This window comes from Nerophis ophidion, linkage group LG18, assembly GCF_033978795.1.
Source record: "Nerophis ophidion isolate RoL-2023_Sa linkage group LG18, RoL_Noph_v1.0, whole genome shotgun sequence".
In the NCBI taxonomy this organism is placed as follows: Eukaryota; Metazoa; Chordata; class Actinopteri; order Syngnathiformes; family Syngnathidae; genus Nerophis; species Nerophis ophidion.
The window spans coordinates 15,577,048-15,600,412 of NC_084628.1; the positions used below are offsets into that span (position 1 = coordinate 15,577,048).

Genomic DNA, 23,365 nt, shown 5'->3' on the forward strand with positions numbered 1-23,365 from the left:
TCTGAAAATGAGATTTTAAGGTAGTCAAAGTCCTCACTTGTTCACATATGATGTCATTATCACCATCTTACTGGAAATGCTTTTATTAAGCTCTCGTATTCGACTTTTAAGTGATAAAAATGAAAATTATTGACGGTTCTTCTAATATAGAAAGTCAGACACAAGTCCAAGGTTGCGCTTCTAAATTCTCCTTTGCACACTTCTTCTTTTGATCGGTGAGCAGGTGGACGGACGTGTTGACGAGCAAACAAGAAGGACAAATAATGGGCAGCAATGAATAAATCTGTGTAGTTTCAAACATCAAAAAATGACAACAAGCACAAATAAATGAATGTTTTTTTTTCTTTTATTATTCATCCATTCTTTTTTTTTTTTTTTTAGTTCTTTTTCCTTTTTTTTTTTTGCTTTACGAAACAAATGTTTGCAGATGTCCTATGAATAAACAACAGCACCCTTTGCTCCCTTAAAAAGGCGGGGCTTCATCACCTCCCTTTTTTTCTTTTTTTTTTTTGTGTCCACAAAAGACTCGTCTTCCTCTCCCGATTCCCCTCATCCAAAGTGACTCCCGTGTAGCCTTTTTTTTTCTTCTTCTTTTTTTTGACTCGACATTCTTTTAAGTGCATTAGTAGACAACGTAAGCCTTTCTTTCACTTTCAGTTTCATGTGCAATAGCTGATATTACGGTCAATGCCAAAGAAATATTTACATTGCAGCTATGACTCACATCGACTGTCCTTTTTTGTCACTTTCCGTCCAAACCGGAGAGGGAGTCTCGGCACCTTAAACCCCCTTCATCATCATCATCATCATCATCATCATCATCATCATCATCATCATCAGGATTAACTAGACTCTTTTGTCAAACCTCCAGTAAGACAAAAAGGTTAATAGATAAAATGGTTTAAAATAAAGTTTAGTGATTGTGCTTTTAAAACCAAAGAAAAACAAACAAAAAAAGCAAACATCGACGACACGGAACATAACAGTGCATTACAAAAAAAAATAAAAAATCATCCCACAGTGGTACGTTCTTGGGCAGGGTCGCTAAATAATATTGCAATTGACAACATGGATGGAAATGATAAAATATTTATATTTACTGGCGTAATAAAATTAGAGGAATTGGAGGTAGCACTGTGGGACGTCATGTACTACACCTTTATTTACACACACACAAGTCCAGCCCTCTCCGCTTGCTTCTTACAGTAACATGTCAAGATTACGCTCCATATTGCATTGGAATTCAACATAAATACCCTGGGGGTGTACTTGAACGCACCACGTTCCTCCTTCGCGTTTGGCCTCCTCCAGCGCGCCTCAGAAAGTGATAAATTAGGAAAACGGTGAGGAGGGATGTACAGTATTGACGGCAGCTGACATGGTGGTGGAATACTGACATATTTAAAAAAACCAACAAAACACATCTTCCGTGTCTTCAGCTTTCTACCATCTGGGTGGAGAGAAGACAAGGTTTAGGTGGGTGTGGCGGCCAGGCGGGGGGAGGTCACATGGTGCCGGGCGCGTACCTCGAGATCTTCGTTTCCTGTGTGGAAGGCCCCCGTGGTGCCGAGGCTGACATCTGCAGGGTTCCTGTGGGCCGCCTCGCCTCTCCGCCGGCCCCCCGAGCCCCTGGAGGACATGGAGCTGGAAGAGCTGGGGTCTCTGGTGCTGTTGACCACTGGGAACTGTGGTCGGCTGTAGGGCAGAATGTCATCTGGACCTGCCGGAAACAGGAATGATTACATACAGGAAGTCAAAATACATTAGAAAATAGGGATTTCAAAAAACACGGCATGCATAAATATATAACGTTTTTCAGTTATGACGCATTTAGGATGTTTTTGTCAAGCTTTTCCACTAGACCAGGGGTGTCAAACTCAAATACAGAGTGGGCCAAAATTTTAAACTGAACAAAGCCATGAGCCAAGGTTGAACAAAATGACCTTTCAATAGGGACCTGCGGGGTTTGGTGGTAGCGGGGGGCTGCAAGGGGTTCTGGGTATTTGTTCTGTTGCGTTACGGTGGGGGTGTTCTCCCGAAATGTGTTTGTCATTATTATTTGGTGTGGGTTCACAGTGTGGCACATATTTGTAACAGTGTTGGCATTGTTAATACGGCCACCCTCAGTGTGCCCTGTATGGCTGTTGATCAAGTATGCATTGCATTCACTTGTGTGTGTGCTAAAGGCGCATATATTATGTGACTGGGCCGACACGCTGTTTGTATGGCGGAAAAGCAGACGTGACCACAGGTTGCAGAGAACGCTAAAGGCGGTGCCTTTAAGGCACGCCCCCGATATTGTTGTCCGGGTGGAAATTGGGAGAACTTCGCGAGAATGGTTGCTCCGGGAGATTTTCGGGAGGGGCACTGAACTTCGGGGGTCTCCTGGGAAAATTGGGAGGGTTGACAAGTATGAGTATTAGCGGTGAATGTGGTGTTACAGCGAAACCGGCCAGCTCTAATGTTAATTTGACATTGCCTCAAGGGCCAAATGAAATTACAAGGAGGGCCAAATTTGGCCCGCGGGCCAGAGTTTGACACCCATGCACTAGACTATCCATCCATCCATTTTCTACCGCTTATTCCCTTCAGGGTTGTGGTGGGCGCTGGAGCCTATCTCAGCTACAATCGGGCGGAAGGCGGTGTACACCCTGGACAAGTCCCCATCTCATCGCAGGGCCAACAAAGATAGACAGAATAACATTCACGCTCACAATTGGCCCACTAGACTCGAGCAACTAAATGATTTTATCCACTTGTGAATGTAATCGACACATGAGCACACAGTACCGTATTTTCCGGACCATAGGGCGCACCGGATTAGAAGAATAGAATGGACTTTATTGTCATTATATTTGCACATAACGAGATTAAAGACTCCAATTTAAGGTGCGGTAGTGGGAACAAATATGGGGCGAAATAAATAACACAAGAGGTAATAAAGGAAAAGACTAACAATTGAAATAAACAGACTACTATCCAATAAAAATAATAAGCAATCCTGTACAATATACAAAACACTATAGAAATACAAAATACTGTACAATATACAGAACAAGACAAGAGTACCGAAGTAATAAATAACAATCAGTGTCGGACGTATTGCACTGGAAGTAGGGTATTAGGGCATGATATTGTACAGGGGTGAATTATTATTATTATAAGTTAGAGTTCAACATGGTGACAGGTCTGGGAAAAAAGCTGTCTCTGAGCCTGTTTGTTCTGGCTCTGATGCACCTGTAGCGCCTGCCTGATGGTAGCAGGCTCTGTTGAGGCAACGGGAGCTGTGTAAATCCTTCAGGGATTATAAGGCGCACTGCCGATGAATGGTCTATTTTCGATCGTTTTTCAAATATAGGGCGCACCAGATTATAAGGTGCATTAAAGGGATCTTTTTTTTTTTTTTTCTAAAGTGAAAACACTTCCTTGTGGCCTACATAACATGTAATGGTGGTTCTTTGGTCAAAATGTTGCATGGATTATGTTTTACAGATCATCTCCACGCCGCTTTCGGACAATCGCTTCCGATTGCGGCGGTCATATTGACGCGGCTCACCTTTGGGAACGCATTCTCCCCGTCATTTTTGTTGTAGCGGTGTAGCGTGCAAGGACGGGGGTGGAAGAAGTGTCAAAAGATGGAGCTAACGGTTTTAATGACATTAAGACTTTACTTCAATCAATAACAGAGCAGCATCTCCTCATCTGGATACAACATCGGAAATGTGTCCCGTGAAAAACCAGCCGACCAAAACCCTTTAATAACTAAAGTTCCTTTGGTGACTAATAAAACTCACTACACTGGTATGTTTTAGCACTTTCATGGCAAGTTTACTGACAGATATAAGTAAGAACTTTACACTACTTTATACTATAAATGGCAACAGTGGAGGATGAATGTCCCATAACAAGAAGATAGAGAAAAAGAAGAAACTTATCGACTACGGGGTCCCCACAGACTACAAAGGCGGACCCACGCAATTTTTCAGGATTCATGCACATCGCAAAACAGGTACCAGAATGTAAGAAAAGTTGCTTTTGCATAGTATTGCAAAACAACACGCCAGATATGTCTTCCCTTATACACACACCATAATAATACTCCTATGTTTAATGCACCGACAATCCGTGAAGCGGTGCAGCTTCATATCTTACCAAAGTCGTACTAAAACATTTTCATAGATTTTTGAGCACTGTTTGTAATGTTCTATACTTTCAATGGAACATAAAAAACGTTGTTGTTGTTTACTTGAGTCATATTTCAGTCTACACTTAATCTCTTATGTGTGATTGCCATCTACAGGTCACACTTATTACACCACGTACCAAAAAAATTGCTTCGAGGTCGGTAAGCAAAATCAGGATTATTCTGCACATTAGGCGCACAGGGTTATAACGCGTGCTGTCGAGTTTTGAGGAAAAAAAAAGATTTTAAGTGCGCCTTATAGTCCGGAAAATATGGTATATGCTCTCCAAGTGGGATACATAGTGGTTATCTTCAACTTCTATATAATACTGTATTACCACACTTACAAATATTAGTCCTTTTTTAAGATTATTTCCACTCATGTATACATATAAACACACACACATCTATCTATCTATCTATCTATCTATCTATCTATCTATCTATCTATCTATATATATATATATATATATATGTATAAAACATATATCAATATGTGTATCAATATATCATATGTATACATATTTTTTACACTACATTGTTCAATAATTCCATGAAAAAAGCGAAACCAGGAAACAAATGAATAAACATTGGAGTATTTCATAAAATTATTTATTCAAACATTTCTAAGTACTTACCAACATAACTACAAATGACTTACTAACATTTTTTTTTATTATAAAATACATTTTTACTATACAACTTTCACTATATGATTACTATTATCATCATTATGATTAATAATTTTAAAAATATATATATATATATTTTTAATTCATTTTAAACCTATACACAATAATATCTGACATTTTTACATGTAATCTTTTGTAATTTTAGGATTTTTTTCAACAAATTAAAATACCTGTTATATTCAATTATATATTCAATTATATATATATATGTTGGGGCGGTATAGCTCGGTTGGTAGAGTGGCCGTCCCAGCAACTTGAGGGTTCATGTTCGATCCCGCTTCTGCCATCCTAGTCACTGCTGTTGTGTCCTTGGGCAAGACACTTTACCCACTTGCTCCCAGTGCCCCCCACACTAGTTTAAATCTAACTTAGATATTGGGTTTCACAATGTAAAAAGCGCTTTGAGCCACTAGAGAAACACGCTATATAAATATAATTCACTTCACTACATATACCTATACATATATATATATACCTATACATATACATATACATATATATATATATATATATATATATATATATATATATGTATATATATATATATATATATGTATACACACACATATGTATTTCATATTTTATCATGTACTGTATATACTTTATATCAAAAAAACGTGTATAATGTTGTACCTGCTTGTTGGCGGCCCTTATGTCCGGCACTGCCATCATGTTTGCTCCCTTTTGCCCCGTGGGCTTTTTGTCTCTCCTGGAGCTCCTTGCGTTCTGACGAGCTGGTTCTGGGGTCCGAGCCTTCTTTGGGCCTGTAACTTCCCGCTGCTCCTCCTCCTCCTGGTCTACCTCCTTTCGGGGAGACCACCCCTCGGCCCTCGAGGCCCACCTTGGAGGGGTGTGTTGGGGACTTCAGCACCGCTGGGGGCGGGATGGGTGGCGGTGGGAGATCTGGAGGATAAAACAAAGGAAGTAAGACCATATAAGGGATGCGAGATTCAAAGACAATGGATCAATCACTTTTAATGATGCACACTTTTCTGAATACAAAAACACTGGACAAGCATATATAATACAGCACATATGCTGTTTGTTCAGTAGCTTCTACACGGACCAGCATATAGCTCATGGGAGGGGAGCAAGGGGAGCCTATTGGATTTAGGAAAGATTGTAAAAGTGTCTCCTGGCTCCCTGAGGTAGAGGAGAAGGGCTAATTAGGAAGATGTGCATGACAGCAGGCTAGGAAATGGTTGACGCTGCAGCCAAGAGGAGTCAAGCGATATGAAGGATGAGGGATAAAAGGAGGGGGAGTATAAGTTGGTTTCTTCCACATCCTTTGTGCAAACAAGACAGAAATGAGGAGTTCATGGATGGAGATAGAGAAGGGCCACCAGTTTTTATCCATTTATTACATCGATATGAGAAAATATTGCTAGTTTGGATCAACTGAAAATGTCGATATATCAACTCTTGGGACATTAAATGGCACAAGATATAGTAATATTAGATAGGGATGACAGAAGAAAGTTGATTCACATCCAAATTGTGATTCTTATTTATTAAAGGCCTACTGAAATGAGATTTTCTTATTTAAACGGGAATAGCAGGTCCACTCTATGTGTCATACTTGATCATTTTGCGATATTGCCATATTTTTGCTGGAAGGATTTAGTAGAGAACATCGACGATAAAGTTCGCAACTTTTGGTCGCTAATAGAAAAGCCCTGCCTTTACCGGAAGTATGTGCGCGTGACGTCACTGGTTGCAGGGCTCCACACATATTCCCATTGTTTTTAATGGGAGCCACCAGCAGTAAGAGCAATTCGGACCGAGAAAGCGACAATTTCGCCATTAATTTGAGCGAGGATGAAATAATTAAGATATTGATAGTGAAGGACTAGAAAAAATAAAATTAAAAAAAGCCACGGCTCCGGGCGGCGGCAGTGTGAGCCTTTCAGATGTAATTAGACACATTTACTAGGATAATTCTAGAAGATCCTTTATCTTTTTATTGTTTTAATAGTGTTTTAGTGAGATTTTAAAGATTGTAAAGTATTCTTCGAGGTCGGATGGCTGCTGTGAACACGAAGTGTCTCAGAGAGAAGCCGAGGAGCCAAGCTCACAGCTGCCTTTTAAACAGCTGCTGCAGGACGACGAATAATCCAATGATTTCTCCGATAAGATATATATCACAACTTCCCCATCCAAAAAACATACTAGTTGCCGTAGAGAAAACATGTTCGCTTGACCGCTCTGTCTTAAAGCTTCACAACAAACAAAGAAACACCGGCTGTGTCTCGGTGCTAAAGGCAGCTGCAATCTACCACTTTCCACCAACAGCATTGTTCTTTATAGTCTCCATTATTAAATGAACAAATTGCAAAAGATTGAGCAACACAGATGTCCAAAATACTGTGTAATTACGCCATTAAGAGAGACGACTTTTAGCCGTGTTTGGTGCGGCGCTAATATTTCCTTACAGTCCGTGACGTCACGCGTACGCGTCATCATTCCGCAACGTTTTCAACAATAAACTTGCGGGAAATTTAAAATTGCAATTTAGTAAACTAAAAAGGCCGTATTGGCATGTGTTGCAATGTTAATATTTCATCATTGATATATAAACTATCAGACTGCGTGGTCGGTAGTAGTGGGTTTCAGTAGGCCTTTAAGGTTCAATTCAAAATTTAAAGGAATAGATTTTTATAAATATGCTTTTTACGCCATCTCCGCGATTTCTCGCTGCACTGCACGTATAAGTCACAGCCAACATGAGCTTTGTAGTCTCTAATCTGGTCTGAAAAGGTTTTATAATAATTAATATACCAAACAGCACTTTGCAAGAATGAGTTTGAATCGACAGTCCATTCTGAATCGATTCGTCAGCCAAAGAATTGGAATTGAACTGAACCCTAATATTATATGTACTTTCTTTTGTTTTACTTCAATTCAATATTTTATTAAAGCTCACATCTCGTCCCCTACATTTGGTGAAATAATGATCAGATACCAGTCTGAAACTACCTAACAACCTATACATTAAAGTATAAAATATACGTTTTTAAATTATTACGACAAATTTCCACCTGTAACGTTGAACTCATATCAAAAGAGAAACATGTTTATATGTAAACATAACTTTAACAGTGTACCAGTGAATGATTAAACTACTTTGCATTTTACCCAAAAAACATTATTAAAATGTTATGTGGTTGTGATGACATTTTGCTGTGTTATTCATTTCTTACACAAGTTAATAAATTAGCAAAAAAAAGGTTTCAAATGCTTTTTCTGAAAAAACTATGCTGTATATAAATTTATTTTTAAATATATATTTTTTTTTTGTGAGAAAAAAAACATTTTCTTTTTTCTTTTTGTAAAAAATATTAAAATGTTATGTTTGTGCGTTTTATGTTTTTTTTATTTGTTGTGCATTTATTTTAAAAGTTAAATAAGGAAATCGAAAATTTTAACAAATTTATATCAAAAAAATCACTGTAGTTGTAGCATGTTTATTTATTCTTACATTAAACGAAGTCAAAGTACTTGGCCAACAAACCTGATTCTGATTCCAATTAATCATCCATCCATCCATCCATTTTCTACGCTTATTCCCTTTGGGGTCACGGGGGGCGCTGGTGCCTATCTCAGCTACAATCGGGCGGAAGGCAGCGTACACCCTGGACAAGTTGCCACCTCATCGCAGGGCCAACACAGATAGACAGACAACATTCACACTCACATTCACACACTAGGGCCAATTTAGTGTTGCCAATCAACCTATCCCCAGGTGCATGTCTTTGGAAGTGGGAGGAAGCCGGAGTACCCGCAGGGAACCCACGCATTCACGGGGAGAACATGCAAACTCCACACAGAAAGATCCCGAGCCCGGGATTGAACCCTGACCACTCAGGACCTCCGTATTGTGAGGCAGACGCACTAACCCCTCTTCCACCGTGAAGCCCCGATTAATCCTCCATCCATCCTTTTTCTACCGCTTGTCCCTTGAGAATACATGTGCAGACCCATGATGTTATCTCAATACTGTTCACAGGCACTAGAGGCACTTTTTTGGAAATGTTTACATAATTAGCTTTTTTTCATCTTTATTGTATTGTTACATCAATGATTTGTTTAGTTTTACTCATTTTATAGAGTTTATTGGCCCTGCCCCCATTCCCAGTGAACCTGAGCCTCCCTCAATGCAATTTTCTGTGAGAATTATATATTTTCTTAATATTATATAATTCCGTAAATGTCATTAGATCCCCCTCTGCGGCAGAGCTCCAGACCATGCGGGGGTCTGATGGGGGTTGTAGTAGGAGACAGGAGGAGTGTGTGGGTGTGGTGTAGTAGGCAATAACCTCCAAATGAAAAACAATCCATTCAGATCAAATGTAATCAGCTGGAGGACTGACGGACAGGCAGGACTGTCAGGCGGTTTGAACCCCCCCCCCCCCCCCCCAACCCTGCATCCTCCAGGCTGAAACAAAGACGCAGGCGAGCGTGTGCAGGGAGGAGGATGGGGAAGCAGCCAGGGTGTGAGGAGGATGCAGGAGGAAGAGGAAGGAAGAGACGGGGGGTAGGGGGTGGAGCTGTGTGTTGGCTCCCAGTGAGCAGAGATATTAAATCTCACTGTCAAGTGCTTCCAACACTCAAGGACACCTGACACTAAAGAGCGAGACAGCCAGCACACCATCACATAAGGACTACTGGAATACATTTACACCACATACCATTTACAGCAGATGTATATATATATTTAATACAACGTCACATCTTTACATGAATCATTTGTTAGTTGTGTGCCTACAAGGGCTTATAACACACTTTTTATTAATCAATTATTATCATCAACAGTGCAATACGTTTTCATAACATGGTCACTACTGCCTAGTTTCTCTTGTTATATTCATATTTTACTGTTAAATTTTAATTATCATTGTTGCTTTTTATTTTTATTCCTATTGTAATATGTTTCTGTTTTGTTTCTATTATAACCCCATTATTTACTTTTTACTGTTTGATTGATCTCAACTCTGTACACTACTGCTGGAATTTTTTATTTTCCTGAAGGAACTCTCCTGAAGGAATCAATAAAGTACTATCTATCCATCTATCTATTTATCTATCTATCTATCTATCCATCTATCATACAGTGAATCTGGAAGGTATTTACAGCATTTCACTTATTCCACATTTTGTACTGTTAAAGCCTTATTTCAAAATGGAATAAATTCCTTTTGCCTTTAAAATGCTACAGACAAATGTAAAAAAGTGTATTTTGTATATGATTTAAAACAAAAAACAAACACAAAATCACATCTACACATGGGATAACAACATTTGGGGCGGCATAGCTCGGTTGGTAGAGTGGCCGTGCCAGCAACATGAGGGTTGCAGGTTCGATTCCCGCTTCCGCCATCCTAGTCACTGCCGTTGTGTCCTTGGGCAAGACACTTTACCCACCTGCTCCCAGTGCCACCCACACTGGTTTACATGTAACTTAGATATTGGGTTTCACTATGTAATGCGCTTTAAGTCACTCGAGAAAAGCGCTATATAAATATAATTCACTTCACTTCACTTCATTTGCTCAATACTTTGTTGATGCACCTTTGGCAGGAATTACAGCCTCAAGTCTGTTTCAATATGATGCCACAAGTTTGGCACACCTATCTTTGGGTAGCTTTGCCTATTCGTGAAGTGAATTATATTTATATAGCGCTTTTTCTCCAGTGACTCAAAGCGCTTTACATAGTGAAACCCAATATATAAGTTACATTTAAACCAGTGTGGGTGGCACTGGTAGCAAGTGGGTAAAGTGTCTTGCCCAAGGACACAACGGCGGTGACTAGGATGGCGGAAGCGGGGATCGAACCTGCAACCTTCAAGTTGCTGCAGAGCAGAGAGGTAGCATACTGGGCTACGTTAGCTGCTAACGTAGCTGTATGAGAGAAAGAAGGTGCGGATCTGGTAACAAATGAAGGAAGACTTCATTCCCAATAAAAACAGGAGGGTTTCCATCGTCTGGCGGTGGTTCGGCTTCAAGTGGGAATATGTCGAACAGAAAACCGTAATTTTTCAAGTGTGGGCGGGGGGAAAGCGTTGCTATAAAAAGTAGCATTACTGCTAATATGTAGCATCATTTGAAGAGTCACTCGCTAGAGAATGAAGAAAATTTAATAGCCGTAGTAACATACCACATAGTGAAGGACGGATACTATTTGATTTCCTATTATGCAGCTAATTTTTATTTGACACTTAAAATGTCTCTAACAATCTTCCACTTTATGTTTTGGAAATGACTTGAATGTTTGTGCCATTGCTTAATAACTTTCATATATACACTTTTGGTCTATTGACTTACCGTATTTTTCGGACTATAAGTCGCAGTCTTCTCCTCAGTCCAGCGGGGGGTGAGACCCGGCCAAACCAAAAAATGAAAAATATATATATATTTTTTTATAGTTTGGCCAAGTTTTACCTACGGCCAAACTACAAAAAAAAAACGCGACTTATAGTCCAAAAAATACGGTAGTTGTGATTTCCCTCTATGCATGAACGTTTAAAAGTATGTGGATGCAGTATGAAGAAGAATGTTTTAATGTAGACATATAGAATCATCATATTGCTGTGATTATATGCATCAAGTGTTCATTCAAGGCCAAGGCAAAATATCGTAATATCGCGATATGGCCTAAAAATATCGCAATATTAAAAAAAGGCAATATCGCCCAGCCCTAGATAGTATAATAAATAATCTGCTCCTAGCATATTGACACTTTCTCCTCCTTTCCTTAGAACACCCCTTCTTCTGTTTCATACTTACATGTCCAGTATCAGCATACAATATCACGTTTATTTCAGCATATATACACTCACAGATCTTGCTGTCATACAAATATGCTACACTTTGAAAAGAAGTGAGATGGACTACCTTCGTTGTAGGCTTCACGTCTGTGGTTCCCTGCTGGATGTTGTTTCTGCTTCTTTGGAGGCCTCCTGTGCACCGCCGCCATGCTCATGTTGCTGTCCGTGGACACCGGGCTGCCGGGACGGTGGCCTGCCGGGTTCATTTGGTATTTACGTGCTGGGAAAGAAGACATGTCGTTAATAATAAGTTCAGTCTCATAAAAAAAACCTGTTGATTTTATGAGGTTGAGCAAATAAAACGCACCCAAAAGGGCTGCCCCTTCCTGGCCTTGCATGTTGGGATGTTTGGCCACTCGTAGCCCTGAATACTCGGCAGCCGCCGCGACCGCCTGAGCGAAGTCGGCATCGTTGAAGAAAGATCCGTCCGACGAGCTGACGGCGCTGGACCTCCCCGAGGAGACATTATCCTCCTCGGAGGCGGACCCCCAGCCGTTGATCATGGATCCGGTAACCGAGCTCTCCAGGTCACCCATGCTGGACGCCGGCGTCTGTTCGATCCCTCGGAGCAGCAGCCGCCGCGGATGCATCTGCTGCTGGGGGTGGTGGGGGTGGGTGTGGTGGTAGTGCATCTTGGCCACCTCCGCATCCGTGTGGTCCGCCTCCTCCTCCTCGTCTTCCTCCAGCATCTCGTCTTCCTCCTCCATGCCGTCCGTATCCAGAGGGCTGGTGATGTAGCTGTAGGTGTGTGAGGGCGAGAGGGGACGAGGCGGGGCCGGCGGGCTCACTGCATGGCGCCTAGCAAGAGAATAGTGGGATTCCATCAACGACTCAGAGTGGACCCTCGGAACTTGAACATACTGGGCTCCTAATTTGGCTTGTTTGTTGAGAATTTAAAGATAATGGGAATAAAATTCAATCTAAGTAACTTTTTGGACGAGTACTGCTTTTGCTCAGTCCTATTTCATATTGACATGTATATAAAATGAAAATAAGTATAAAAAGACCCTTCTTTCCCAAAATACAATGTTTCAAAGTCAATAAAGATTGGGTTTTTAACATCAGTTAGTAAGTACCGTATTTTTCGGACTATAATTGCAGTTTTTTTCATAGTTAGGGGTGTGACTTATACTCAGGCGCGACTTATGTGTGAAATTATTAACACATTACCGTAAAATATCAAATAATATTATTTAGATGATTAAGTAAGAGACTAGACGTATAAGATTTCATGGGATTTATCGATTAGGAGTGACAGATTGTTTGGTAAACGTATAGCATGTTCTATATGTTATAGTTATTTGAATGACTCTTACCATAATATGTTACGTTAACATACCAGGCACCTTCTCCGTTGGTTATTTATGCGTCATATAACGTACACTTATTCAGCCTGTGGTTCACTATTTTTATTTATTTCAAAGTGCCTTTCAAATATCTATTCTTGGTGTTGGGTTTTATCAAATAAATTTCCCCCCAAAATGCGACTTATACTCCAGTGCGACTTATATATGTTTTTTTCCTTCTTTATAGTGCTTTTTCGGCACGTGCGACTTATACTACGGAGTGACTTATACGGTAGTCAGAGACAGGCAAAAAGCTCCGACTTCCTGGGCAAGAAGTCGTTTGGCAATCTTTCCTGGTTTGCATGTATACATTTCTCATAAAATGTTTCCGTGGAAAAATGTTGTCTTATATTGTAGTAAATATCCAACAAAATACCAAACATATGGACTGATTTTACGCAGCCAAGTCGGATTTTTAATCTTGTTCTGGGTACTTACATTTTTTTGATAGATGCTTTGATGCAAAACTTGTGTACAAATTAACGTTTATATAATTTTAGCTAAGAGTTTTAGTAGTTTGTAGTTTGCCTGCGACACCAGGGGTTCCCAACTAGGAGTGGTTGATACTGGGAGTTTTGGTATTGAATCGATTGAATATTATAAAAAATATATTTCAAAGTCATTTAAAAAACATTGGTGACAAAGCTGTGTCACCAACACTCACAAGTATAAAACTACTTTTTTAAAGTAATAATTTCTAATTTCAAGCATGGAAAAAAAAAATCATGACTTTGACACAATTGTGTCTCATATTAAAACAGATGACATTCGAATGGACTTGGCCCTGTGATGAGGTTGCGACTTGTCCAGGGTGTACCCTGCCTTCGCCCGATCGTAGCTGAGATAGGCTCCAGCGCCCACCGCGACCCCGAAAAGACAAGCGGTTGAAAATGGATGGATGGATGGTTGGTGTCAGACATCAGTTGGTCAGTCGTCCGTGAGGGACAAGAAGAAAAGCTCGCTTTGGGAGAAGTCGTTTTGGTGTCATCTGCTGATTGCTTGTATAAAATGATTTTTTTAACAAGGAAACAAATTGTCTTATAATTTAAACACAAAATATACCAAAAATATGGAATGATTTTAAGCAGTCTAGTCTGTTTTTAATCTTTTTCTGGGTTCTTCAATATTTGATGCATATTTTGATACATCACATATGTACAACTTCATGTTTTTATAGTTTTTGTATATAGTTTTAGTAATTTGTTGTTTTCCTGCAACACCAGGGTTTCTCAACGAGTAGTGAAAGATGCTGGGAGTTTTGTTATCGAGATTTGATTAAATATTTTAAAAAATATTATACGTTTTTCAAACTCAAATACAAAAAAAATTGTTTCCAACATCAGTTAGTGAGTAGTCCGTGACGCCAAACTTCCTGTTTGCTTGAACAAAACTCTTATAAACCTTTTTCACATGGAAAACTATCGTCTCATATTCGGGAACAAACAAACAAATGTGTGTGTATATATATATACACACACACACACAAACAAACAAATGTGTGTGTATATATATATACACACACACATTTGTTTGTTTGTTCCCGAATATGAGACGATAGTTTTCCATGTGAAAAAGGTTTATAAGAGTTTTGTTCAAGCAAACAGGAAGTTTGGCGTCACGGACTACTCACTAACTGATGTTGGAAACAATTTTTTTTGTATTTGAGTCCATATATATATATATATATATATGGACTGATTCTATAGGCTGGTTTTTAATTTTGTTCGGGGTTCTTTAATGTTTTGATGCATATTTTGATAGAAAACTTCACACTTTTAGAGTTTTAGTTTAGAGTTTTAGTAGTTTGTAGTTTGCCTGCAACACCAGGTGTTTCAAACTAGGGTTGGGGGATACTGGGAATGTTGGTACCGATAAATACGTCCAAAGCATTTGAAATATTTCAATCGATTGCACACAATTGGGTTTCTGACATCAGTTAGTTGGTCAGTGGGTAGCGAGTGACAATAAGAAACACTCTGACTCCCTTGGGGAGAAGTAGTTTGGTGTCACCTGCTGGTTTGAATGTATAAAATAGACGAGAAGACTACCCCTTTATTACACGAAAAAAATACTTAAAAATATGGACAGATTTCAAGCATTCGAGTCCATTTTTTAATTCAGGTTCTGGAGCATATTTTCTTACAAAACTTAAATACAACTTCAAGTTTTAATACTTTTTGTTAATAGTTTTAGTAGTTTGTAAGATACGGGCTCCCAACCAGGAGCGGGTGATACAGGGAATTTTGGTCTCCATTCGGTTAAATATTTTGAAGATATTTTTAATATTTGAAAATCAATTACAAAAAATCGAGTCTTTAATGTCAGTTGGTCAGTAGTCAGTGAGAGACAAGAAGAAAAGCTTTGACTCCCTCGGGGCGAAGTAAAAAAATGGAGTGGTTTTTAAACAGTCTCATCCGTTTTTTATTCAGGTTCTGGCTTTTCTGATTTTTCAAGCATGTTTTCTTACAAAACTTAGATACAACTTCAAGTTTTTATAGTTTTTGTTTAAAGTTTTAGTAGATTGGAAGACTGCTACACGATCTGGAACCTAGTACATACACGGCTGGTATCACCAATACTGACACTGATACTTTTGATTTGAAATGTTATTATTTATTTATTTTTTTATTTTTTTATTTATTCAATCCAACAAAACAATACAAAGCAATACCATAACAATGCAATCCAATTCCAGAACCAAACCCGACCCAGCAACACTTACAACAGCAACAATAACAGAGCAATTTAGAGGACACACAAACACGACACAGAACAATCCAAAAGTAGAGAAACTAAATAGAATATTATCAACAACAGTATCAATACCAGTAACAATTTCAACATAGCAATGATTAAAAATCCCTCATTGACATTATCATTAGACATTTATAAAAAAAAAAAAAAATGTTATTATTAATACATTTGCCTTAAGTTAGTTGATTATGACAACTTCATGCGAATAAAAATATTGTTAGATCTCCATCCATCCATTTTCTACCGCTTATTCCCTTTCGGGATCGCGGGGAGCGCTGGCGCCTATCTCAGCTACAATCGGGCGGAAGGCGGGGTACACCCTGGACAAGTCGCCACCTCATCACAGGGCCAACACAGATAGACAGACAACATTCACACTCACATTCACACACTAGGGCCAATTTAGTGTTGCCAATCAACCTATCCCCAGGTGCATGTCTCTGGAAGTGGGAGGAAGCCGGAGTACCCGGAGGGAACAAGAAGTAACTAATTAATACACGCACTTGTTTAAGAACAAAGTCATGAGTGCAAAATAACAAAAACAATAAAACAAAAATATGAATATAAATTTGTGTGCGAATAAAAATGATATGGCGGGCCTGGTAAAATTATGTGGCAGGCCACATAAATGATGTGGACGGCCACGTACGGGCCAGATGAATGAAAAAGGTTGGCCACATAAAATGACGAGGTGGAACACTTTAAATGACAAGGGTGGGCCAAGTAAAATGATGTTGTGGCCAGATAAAATGATGTGGAGGGCCTATGTGGTGAGACATATAAAATGACATCGCGGGCTGCATACAAACCAAACCCCGTTTCCAGATGAGTTGGGAAATTGTTTAAAATGTAAATATAAACGGAATACAATGATTTGCAAATAATTTTAAACCCATAATCAGTTGAATATGCTACAAAGACAACATATTTGATGTTCAAACTGATTACAATTTTTTTTTTTGCAAATAATCATTAACTTTAGAATTTGATGCTAGCAACACGTGACGAAGAAGTTGGGAAATGTGGCAATAAATACTGATAAAGTTGAGGAATGGTCATCAAACACTTATTTGAAACATCCCACAGGTGTGCAGGCTAGTTGGGAACAGGTGGGTGCCATGATTGGGTATAAAAACAGCTTCCCAAAAAATGCTCAATCTTTCACAAGAAAGGATGGGGTGAGGTACACCCCTTTGTCCACAACTGCATGAACAAATAGTCAAACAGTTTAAGAACAACGTTTCTCAAAGTGCAATTGCAAGAAATTTAGGGATTTTAACATCTACGGTCCCTAATATCATCAAAAGGTTCAGAGAATCTGGAAAAATCACTCCACGTAAGCGGCATGGTTGGAAACCAACATTGAATGACCGTGACCTTCGATCCATCAGACAGCACTGTATCAAAAACCGACATCAATCTCTAAGAGATATCACCACATGGGCTCAGGAACACTATAGATATCCACTGTCACGAAATAAAATGTGTCGCTACATCTGTAAGTGCAAGTTAAAGCTCTACTATGCAAAGCAAAAGCCATTTATCAACAACATCCAGAAACGCCGCCGGCTTCTCTGGGCCCGAAGATCATCTAAGATGGACTGACGCAAAGTGGAAAAGTGTTCCGTGGTCTGACGAGTCCACATGTGTTAAGTGACTATGAATAAAAAAAAAGCCTTTAATTAAAATCTACACATATTAATTTTTATTGTGTGTTAGCTGCGATGAGGTGGCGACTTGTCCAGGGTGTACCCCGCCTTCCGCCCGATTGTAGCTGAGATAGGCGCCAGCGCCCCCCGCGACCCCAAAAGGGAATAAGCGGTAGAAAATGGATGGATGGATGGATGTGTGTTTTAGTAACTCTTCAACACGGGCAAAGGCATTCACACAACCCAAAAAAACAGCGTACCTGCGCTCGTGGCTGTCCTGCAGCATGGGCGTCATCTCCTCCTGCGGGGAGGGCGTGAGCGTGGCGGTGGACTGGTGGCTGTACGACACGGCGGCGGGGGAGGAGGCCGTGCCCCGGACGGGGGGCGTGGGCCCGCGCTCCATCTCCTCCTCTTCTTCCTCCAGCTCATCGGGCTGCAGGTACATGTGCGAAGGGGGCACGGAGCACTGCATGTCTGGGTCGCAGCTGCCAACGCGGCGGAAGAGAAGCGACGCCTCATTATTTTTCACATCATTTGCAGAAGACGAGCTACTCCGATGTCAGGACAACACGTGGTAAATATTCATAGCAGCACTCCATCAAGGTTTGATGGACGCTCCCCGAGGCAGTGAACATGAGAAGCGGGCACTTTTTACCTTTCTTCCATTGACATGGAGTAGTCCTGTGCATTCCTGGTTGGGGGCGGGTTTGCAGGAGGGGGAGGCAGGAGATCAGCCCAATTCATTGTGCTCTGCTTTGGTAGTTTGGGGGTGCGTGTTCCCTTCTTCTGACCCTGACTGCCTGCTCGACAAAACACAGAAAAACAACAACATGAGATGACAATCTAACAGAGCGTGAATTGACAGCAGAATAAATGCATAAATAAGCCTCCGCTCGCTTTTAATGTGCCTCTTCGGTAACGGGAAGCACCGTAAGCACTATTGCACCCAAATAAAGAAGAAAAGTGTGCAATTAAGCCCAAGACGGTGAACCAATGAGCTGTGGGGCCTGCGCCTAATGACTGCAACTTGAAATGGGATATCAGAATGGATACGTGGCATTAAAGGTGGCAGCCTTGCATGGCGTCGTCAATGCGCTCTCATTTGTCCTTGTCCCTGAGAAGACACCGAGGCCCCAGATGAAATTAGGCGGCTGCGTCGCACGATTAAAGTAAAGCCAATTATGAAGAGCAATTGAAAATAAAGCACATGCAAGGACGTACAGAGAGAAGAATAATGTACAGCGGAAACTACACAAAAGGTGTCAACAAATAGAGCTACAACAGTATGGGTGTTCTGATAAAAAATATCGAGATATTAATAAAAGTCAATTTCACCCAGCCTTAGATCGGATCCATTTGTACTTTCTGTCCAAGTACTTCTGTTGAAGCGAACAACCATATTTTTTGGATCATAGGGGGCACTGCCAATGAGAGGGTCTATTTAAGTCTATTTTCTGTTGTTGTTGTTATTGTTGTATTTGCTGTTGTTGTTTTTGTCTCTCTGTCTAATCCCCCTCTTATCCCCACAATTTCCCCCTATGTTTTCCTTTTTTTGTTCTCTTTCTATCCCCTCCGGCTCTGGTCCGGCTGCACCAAACGATAATATAAATACATTTAATAAAGTCAAATTCAAATAAGGCAACAAGAGAAGTATCCTACACTTCTCTTTTGTAAAGTAAATCTGAACAGCCGATATGGGCATCTACATCAACTATATGATTTGCCAGAGTATCCTACACTTCTCTTTTGTAAAGTAAATCTGAACAGCCGATATGGGCATCTACATCAACTATATGATTTGCCTGAGAAACTGGACAGGACAAAAAAAAAAAAAGTCTATTTTCCTACAAAAATAGCACTGGATTATAAGGTGCATTAAAGGGAACACATTGATTTTTTCCCCCTACATTTAAAACACTTCCTTGTGGTCTAAATAACATGTAATGGTGGTTCTTTGTTTAAAATGTTGCATAGATTATGTCAGTGTTTTTCAACCACTGTGCCGCGGCACACTAGTGTGCCGTGAGATACAGTCTGGTGTGCCGTGGGAGATTATCTAGTTTCACCTATTTGGGTTAATACTATCCTTTGCAAAGCAGTAATTATAGTCTGCAAATGATGTGTTGTTGTTGAGTGTCAGTGCTGTCTAGAGCGGGAGGCAGTGTGCAGGTAAAAATGTGTCTAATGCTTAAACCAAAAATAAACAGAAGGTGAGTGCCGCTAAGAAAAGCCATTGAAGCTTAGGGAAGGATATGCAGAACAAAACTAAAACTGAACTGGCTACAAAGTAAACAAAAACAGAATGCTGGACGACAGCAAAGACTTACTGTGGCGCAAGGACGGCGTCCACAATGTACATCCGAAAATGACATGACAACCAACAATGCCCTCACAAAGAAGGATGAAAACAACTGAAATATTCTTGATTGCTAAAACAAGGTAGAACTATCGCTCAAAGGAAGACATGAAACTGCTACAGGAAAATACCAAAAAAAAGAGAGAAAACTCCACCAAAATAGGAGCGCAAGACAAGAAGTAAAACACTACACACAGGAAAACAGCAAAAAAGTGAAAATAAGTCAGGGCGTGATGTGACAGGTGGTGACAGTACACCTACTTTGAGACAAGAGCTATAGTGATGCATGCTTGCTTATGCTTTAAAGTCATATCCAACAATTGCAACAACAACTTTTTACTGTCAAATGAGTTTCTTTTTTAAATGATTTCTGCCTGTGGTGTGCTTCCGCATTTTTTCGACGCAAAAATGTGCCTTAGCTCAAAAAAGGTTGAAAAACGCTGGATTATGTTTCACAGATCCTCTTTAAGCCGCTTTCTGACCGTTTTTTCAGGATGTGCCGTTTTATGGCCTATCTCATTTAAGTGACTCCACATTTTTGTTATACCGGTAGTTTTTAGCGCCTCCATAGCGAGTCACCTGACAGATGCGCTACTTTGTTAGAAATGGCAACAGCGGAGGATGAATGTCACATAAGAAGATGGAGAAAAAGAAGGAGCTAATTGACTACGGAGGACAATGGCAAACGAGCGCAATATTTCGGGACTTACGCACATCCCAAATACACAACAGCAGGTACCAATAGGTGAGAAAAGTTGGTTTTGCATAACAGGGTGAAACTAAACGCCAGATAACATGTATCCTAATAGGTGCCATTTTGGGGTTCTTATACACACACACCCGTCAGAACGAGGACTGTGGTGGGGTTTGTTTTCCCGGAATGCAAAGGAAGGTGACGGGACATGGCGTGAAGGTAAATACATAATTAAATGTATCTATAAAAAAAAGTGCAAACTAAAGGCGCGCAAAAGGCGGAGAACAGACTTGGCTAAAAGAAACTACCACAAAGGCAAAAAACTTAGGACATGAAAAACTCGCTAACTGTGACTTGAGTAAACAAAACTTACGTGCGATGGCATGAAGCATGAACTATAGCATGAAAAGAATGAACAGAGCATGGAACAACAACAATGACGCCAGGCCGACTGCCTGGCAACTACAAGCTTAAATATTAGTGACATGATTAACACAGGTGCATGAGTCCTAAACAAATCAGGTGCGTGAGTCCAAATGAGTACAGGTGAAACCAATGAGTTGTCATTGAAACAAAACAAGGGAGTGAAAAAACAGGAACTAATGGAGTCTTGAGTAACATAACACAACTAAACAAAACATGATCATAAAACATAACAACACCATAGTAATACCCGTATGTTGAAGCAAAGAACGTCCGAATACTGTAGCCGTAGTACTCTGACAATCCATTAAACAGAGCGCCTTCGTAGCTTACCAAAGTCGTATTAAAACATATGGACAGATATTTGAGTGCCATGTGTAATGTCGTATATTCCCAATGAAACATCAAAGTTTTGGGCTTGCTTGCATTATTCATTTAACAGGCGTCAACCTGCAGTCCACACGTATCACTTATGTGTGACTGCCATCTACTGGTCACACTTGCTGTATCCATTGGACCTTGTACCAAATAAAATTATTCAAGGTCGGTAGGCACAACCAGCGATGAGCTGGCGACTTGTCCAGGGTGTACCCCGCCTTCCGCCCAATTGTAGCTGAGATAGGCGCCAGCGCCCCCCGCGACCCCGAAAGGGAATAAGCGGTAGAAAATGGATGGATGGATGGATAGGCACAACCAGAATAAATTGGTACATTAGGCGCACGGGTTTATAAGGCTCACTGTTATTTTATGAGAAAATGAAAGGATTTTAAATGCGCCATATAGAATATATAGCCGAAAAATAAGGTACACTGCCTCGTGTAAATACAAAACGGGGAAGAAGATAGCACTACAAGTGTTGAAGTCATGCAACATAACATCTTTTCTGAGCAGAGCATCATAATTAAGGATATGATATGATAGGATAGGATAGGTCTTTATTGTCATTGCACAAGAACAACGAAACTTTGTTTTCAGCAAAAACCTGTTCAAGATTAGACAAAGAAACAGTGTAAAGGGTTACAGAACAAGAACGCTGATGGGTCGCCATAAGGCGGCCTGTAAAAGATGGGGAAAAGGTAAACGCTGGGGAAGGATGAGTAAAAAAAAATACAATCCAGACTGGGCTCCTAAGGTGGCCCAGTTCGGAGTGGGAAAAAACCTTCATAGCAAAGCACATATACATATTACAACATACATCTCGAGATATCTAGCAACAGAGTGAAGGTAGTTCAAGGTCATGGTGGTAGGCTGCAGCTCTCAGGCGCTGACCACCCATTCATTACCCCTACGGGATTTGAGTCGAGGGCGTTGGGTTGTGTGTGTGTGTGTGTGTGTGGGGGGTGTATGTGTGGCGTATATTTTTTTTGTGGATGTTTTTGTGTGTATAAGCCCGTAGTGTGTCTCTGTGCCGTCTCATCCAAAGCCAACAACAACAGGTGTGTGTCCATGAGAGACAAGAAGGGAGTTTGTTGTGTCTTCACTGCGCTGTCCTTCGGGAGAGTCCCGAAGCCAGGGAAACAATCCAAGTTAGAATGATTTTGTATGCGAGTGAAAATAAAATGTGCTTTTCACTCTAAATTGTCTATGACTGGTCCTCAAAACCTGCAGGGTAGACAGTCTGATGTAATCCATGGTTCTTCCCGCACCCTCCAATCATTTGTGGCAACTTTGGGGTACTTTGAAAACTGCCATCAACTTCAAATTTGTCGACAAACCAGAGCAACGCTTACTCTAATCAGCAGATGTCCTGTAGTCATAATTCCGAAAAGGTGGATATTTTCACGTCCTCGACAGAAAAGGGTCGCCAGGCACGCAGCACTCCTTCTCCCAAGAGTCCGTCGTGTGTCCAGCAACAACCGCTTCTTCACGACTGCAGGTTCCCCCAAACCCAAGTTCTTGTCAATTTTGTTGAGCCCAGTTAAATAGTTCCAATGTTCAGATTTGGAGAGCAGTGCAAAAAGAGGCAACAAGAAAGTTAAGACAAGACAAAACAATGAAGCAAGCAGGAGAGATAAGGGAGAGGAAAGGGGAGCGTCCACCCTCGTTGAGTGCCGGAGAGAAATTAAATCGCATAAAAGAAATAAAAAGAGCCTTCTACCGTAAAAGGGTGAAACATCTTACCAGAGGTGCTGCTGCTGCCTCGGTCCGAACTGTTGTAGGAGCCCCCGGTGTGGCTGTCGTGGCTGTGGTTGTAGGGGATGGTGGCTGGCGTGGGGGTGTCGCCACCTCTGTAGCGATCTGACGACAAGAGCAAGTCATGAGGCACAGTGTAAAAAAGCTACACTCGCTAAAACTATATGGAGTTAAGTATCAGGACAACCTGGAATAAAGGGGTCTGTTTGGATTTAAATGATTGAATCCGTTTTGTCCGTTTTGTTAACTCGCAATCAGATTCTGGATGGTATGGTACTACAAATCCATGCATTTTTAGGTGTTTGAACAT

At 40.6% G+C, this 23,365-nt stretch overlaps 1 protein-coding gene across 1 annotated transcript in view; it reads right to left on the minus strand.

The window, feature by feature from the left end:
• Nucleotides 1–360: 360 nt before the first annotated feature.
• robo1 (roundabout, axon guidance receptor, homolog 1 (Drosophila)) overlaps nucleotides 361–23,365 on the minus strand; it is a 460,963-nt gene continuing 437,958 nt past the window's right edge. The window contains exons 23-30 of the mRNA XM_061877335.1: nucleotides 23,044–23,160; nucleotides 18,105–18,249; nucleotides 17,710–17,934; nucleotides 12,008–12,498; nucleotides 11,768–11,920; nucleotides 5,509–5,778; nucleotides 1,527–1,720; nucleotides 361–1,450 (exon numbers count right to left, since the gene is read on the minus strand). Of these exons, the coding sequence (XP_061733319.1) occupies nucleotides 1,436–1,450; nucleotides 1,527–1,720; nucleotides 5,509–5,778; nucleotides 11,768–11,920; nucleotides 12,008–12,498; nucleotides 17,710–17,934; nucleotides 18,105–18,249; nucleotides 23,044–23,160 (1,610 nt within the window). The 3' untranslated portion in view covers nucleotides 361–1,435. The remainder of the gene's footprint in view (nucleotides 1,451–1,526; nucleotides 1,721–5,508; nucleotides 5,779–11,767; nucleotides 11,921–12,007; nucleotides 12,499–17,709; nucleotides 17,935–18,104; nucleotides 18,250–23,043; nucleotides 23,161–23,365) is intronic.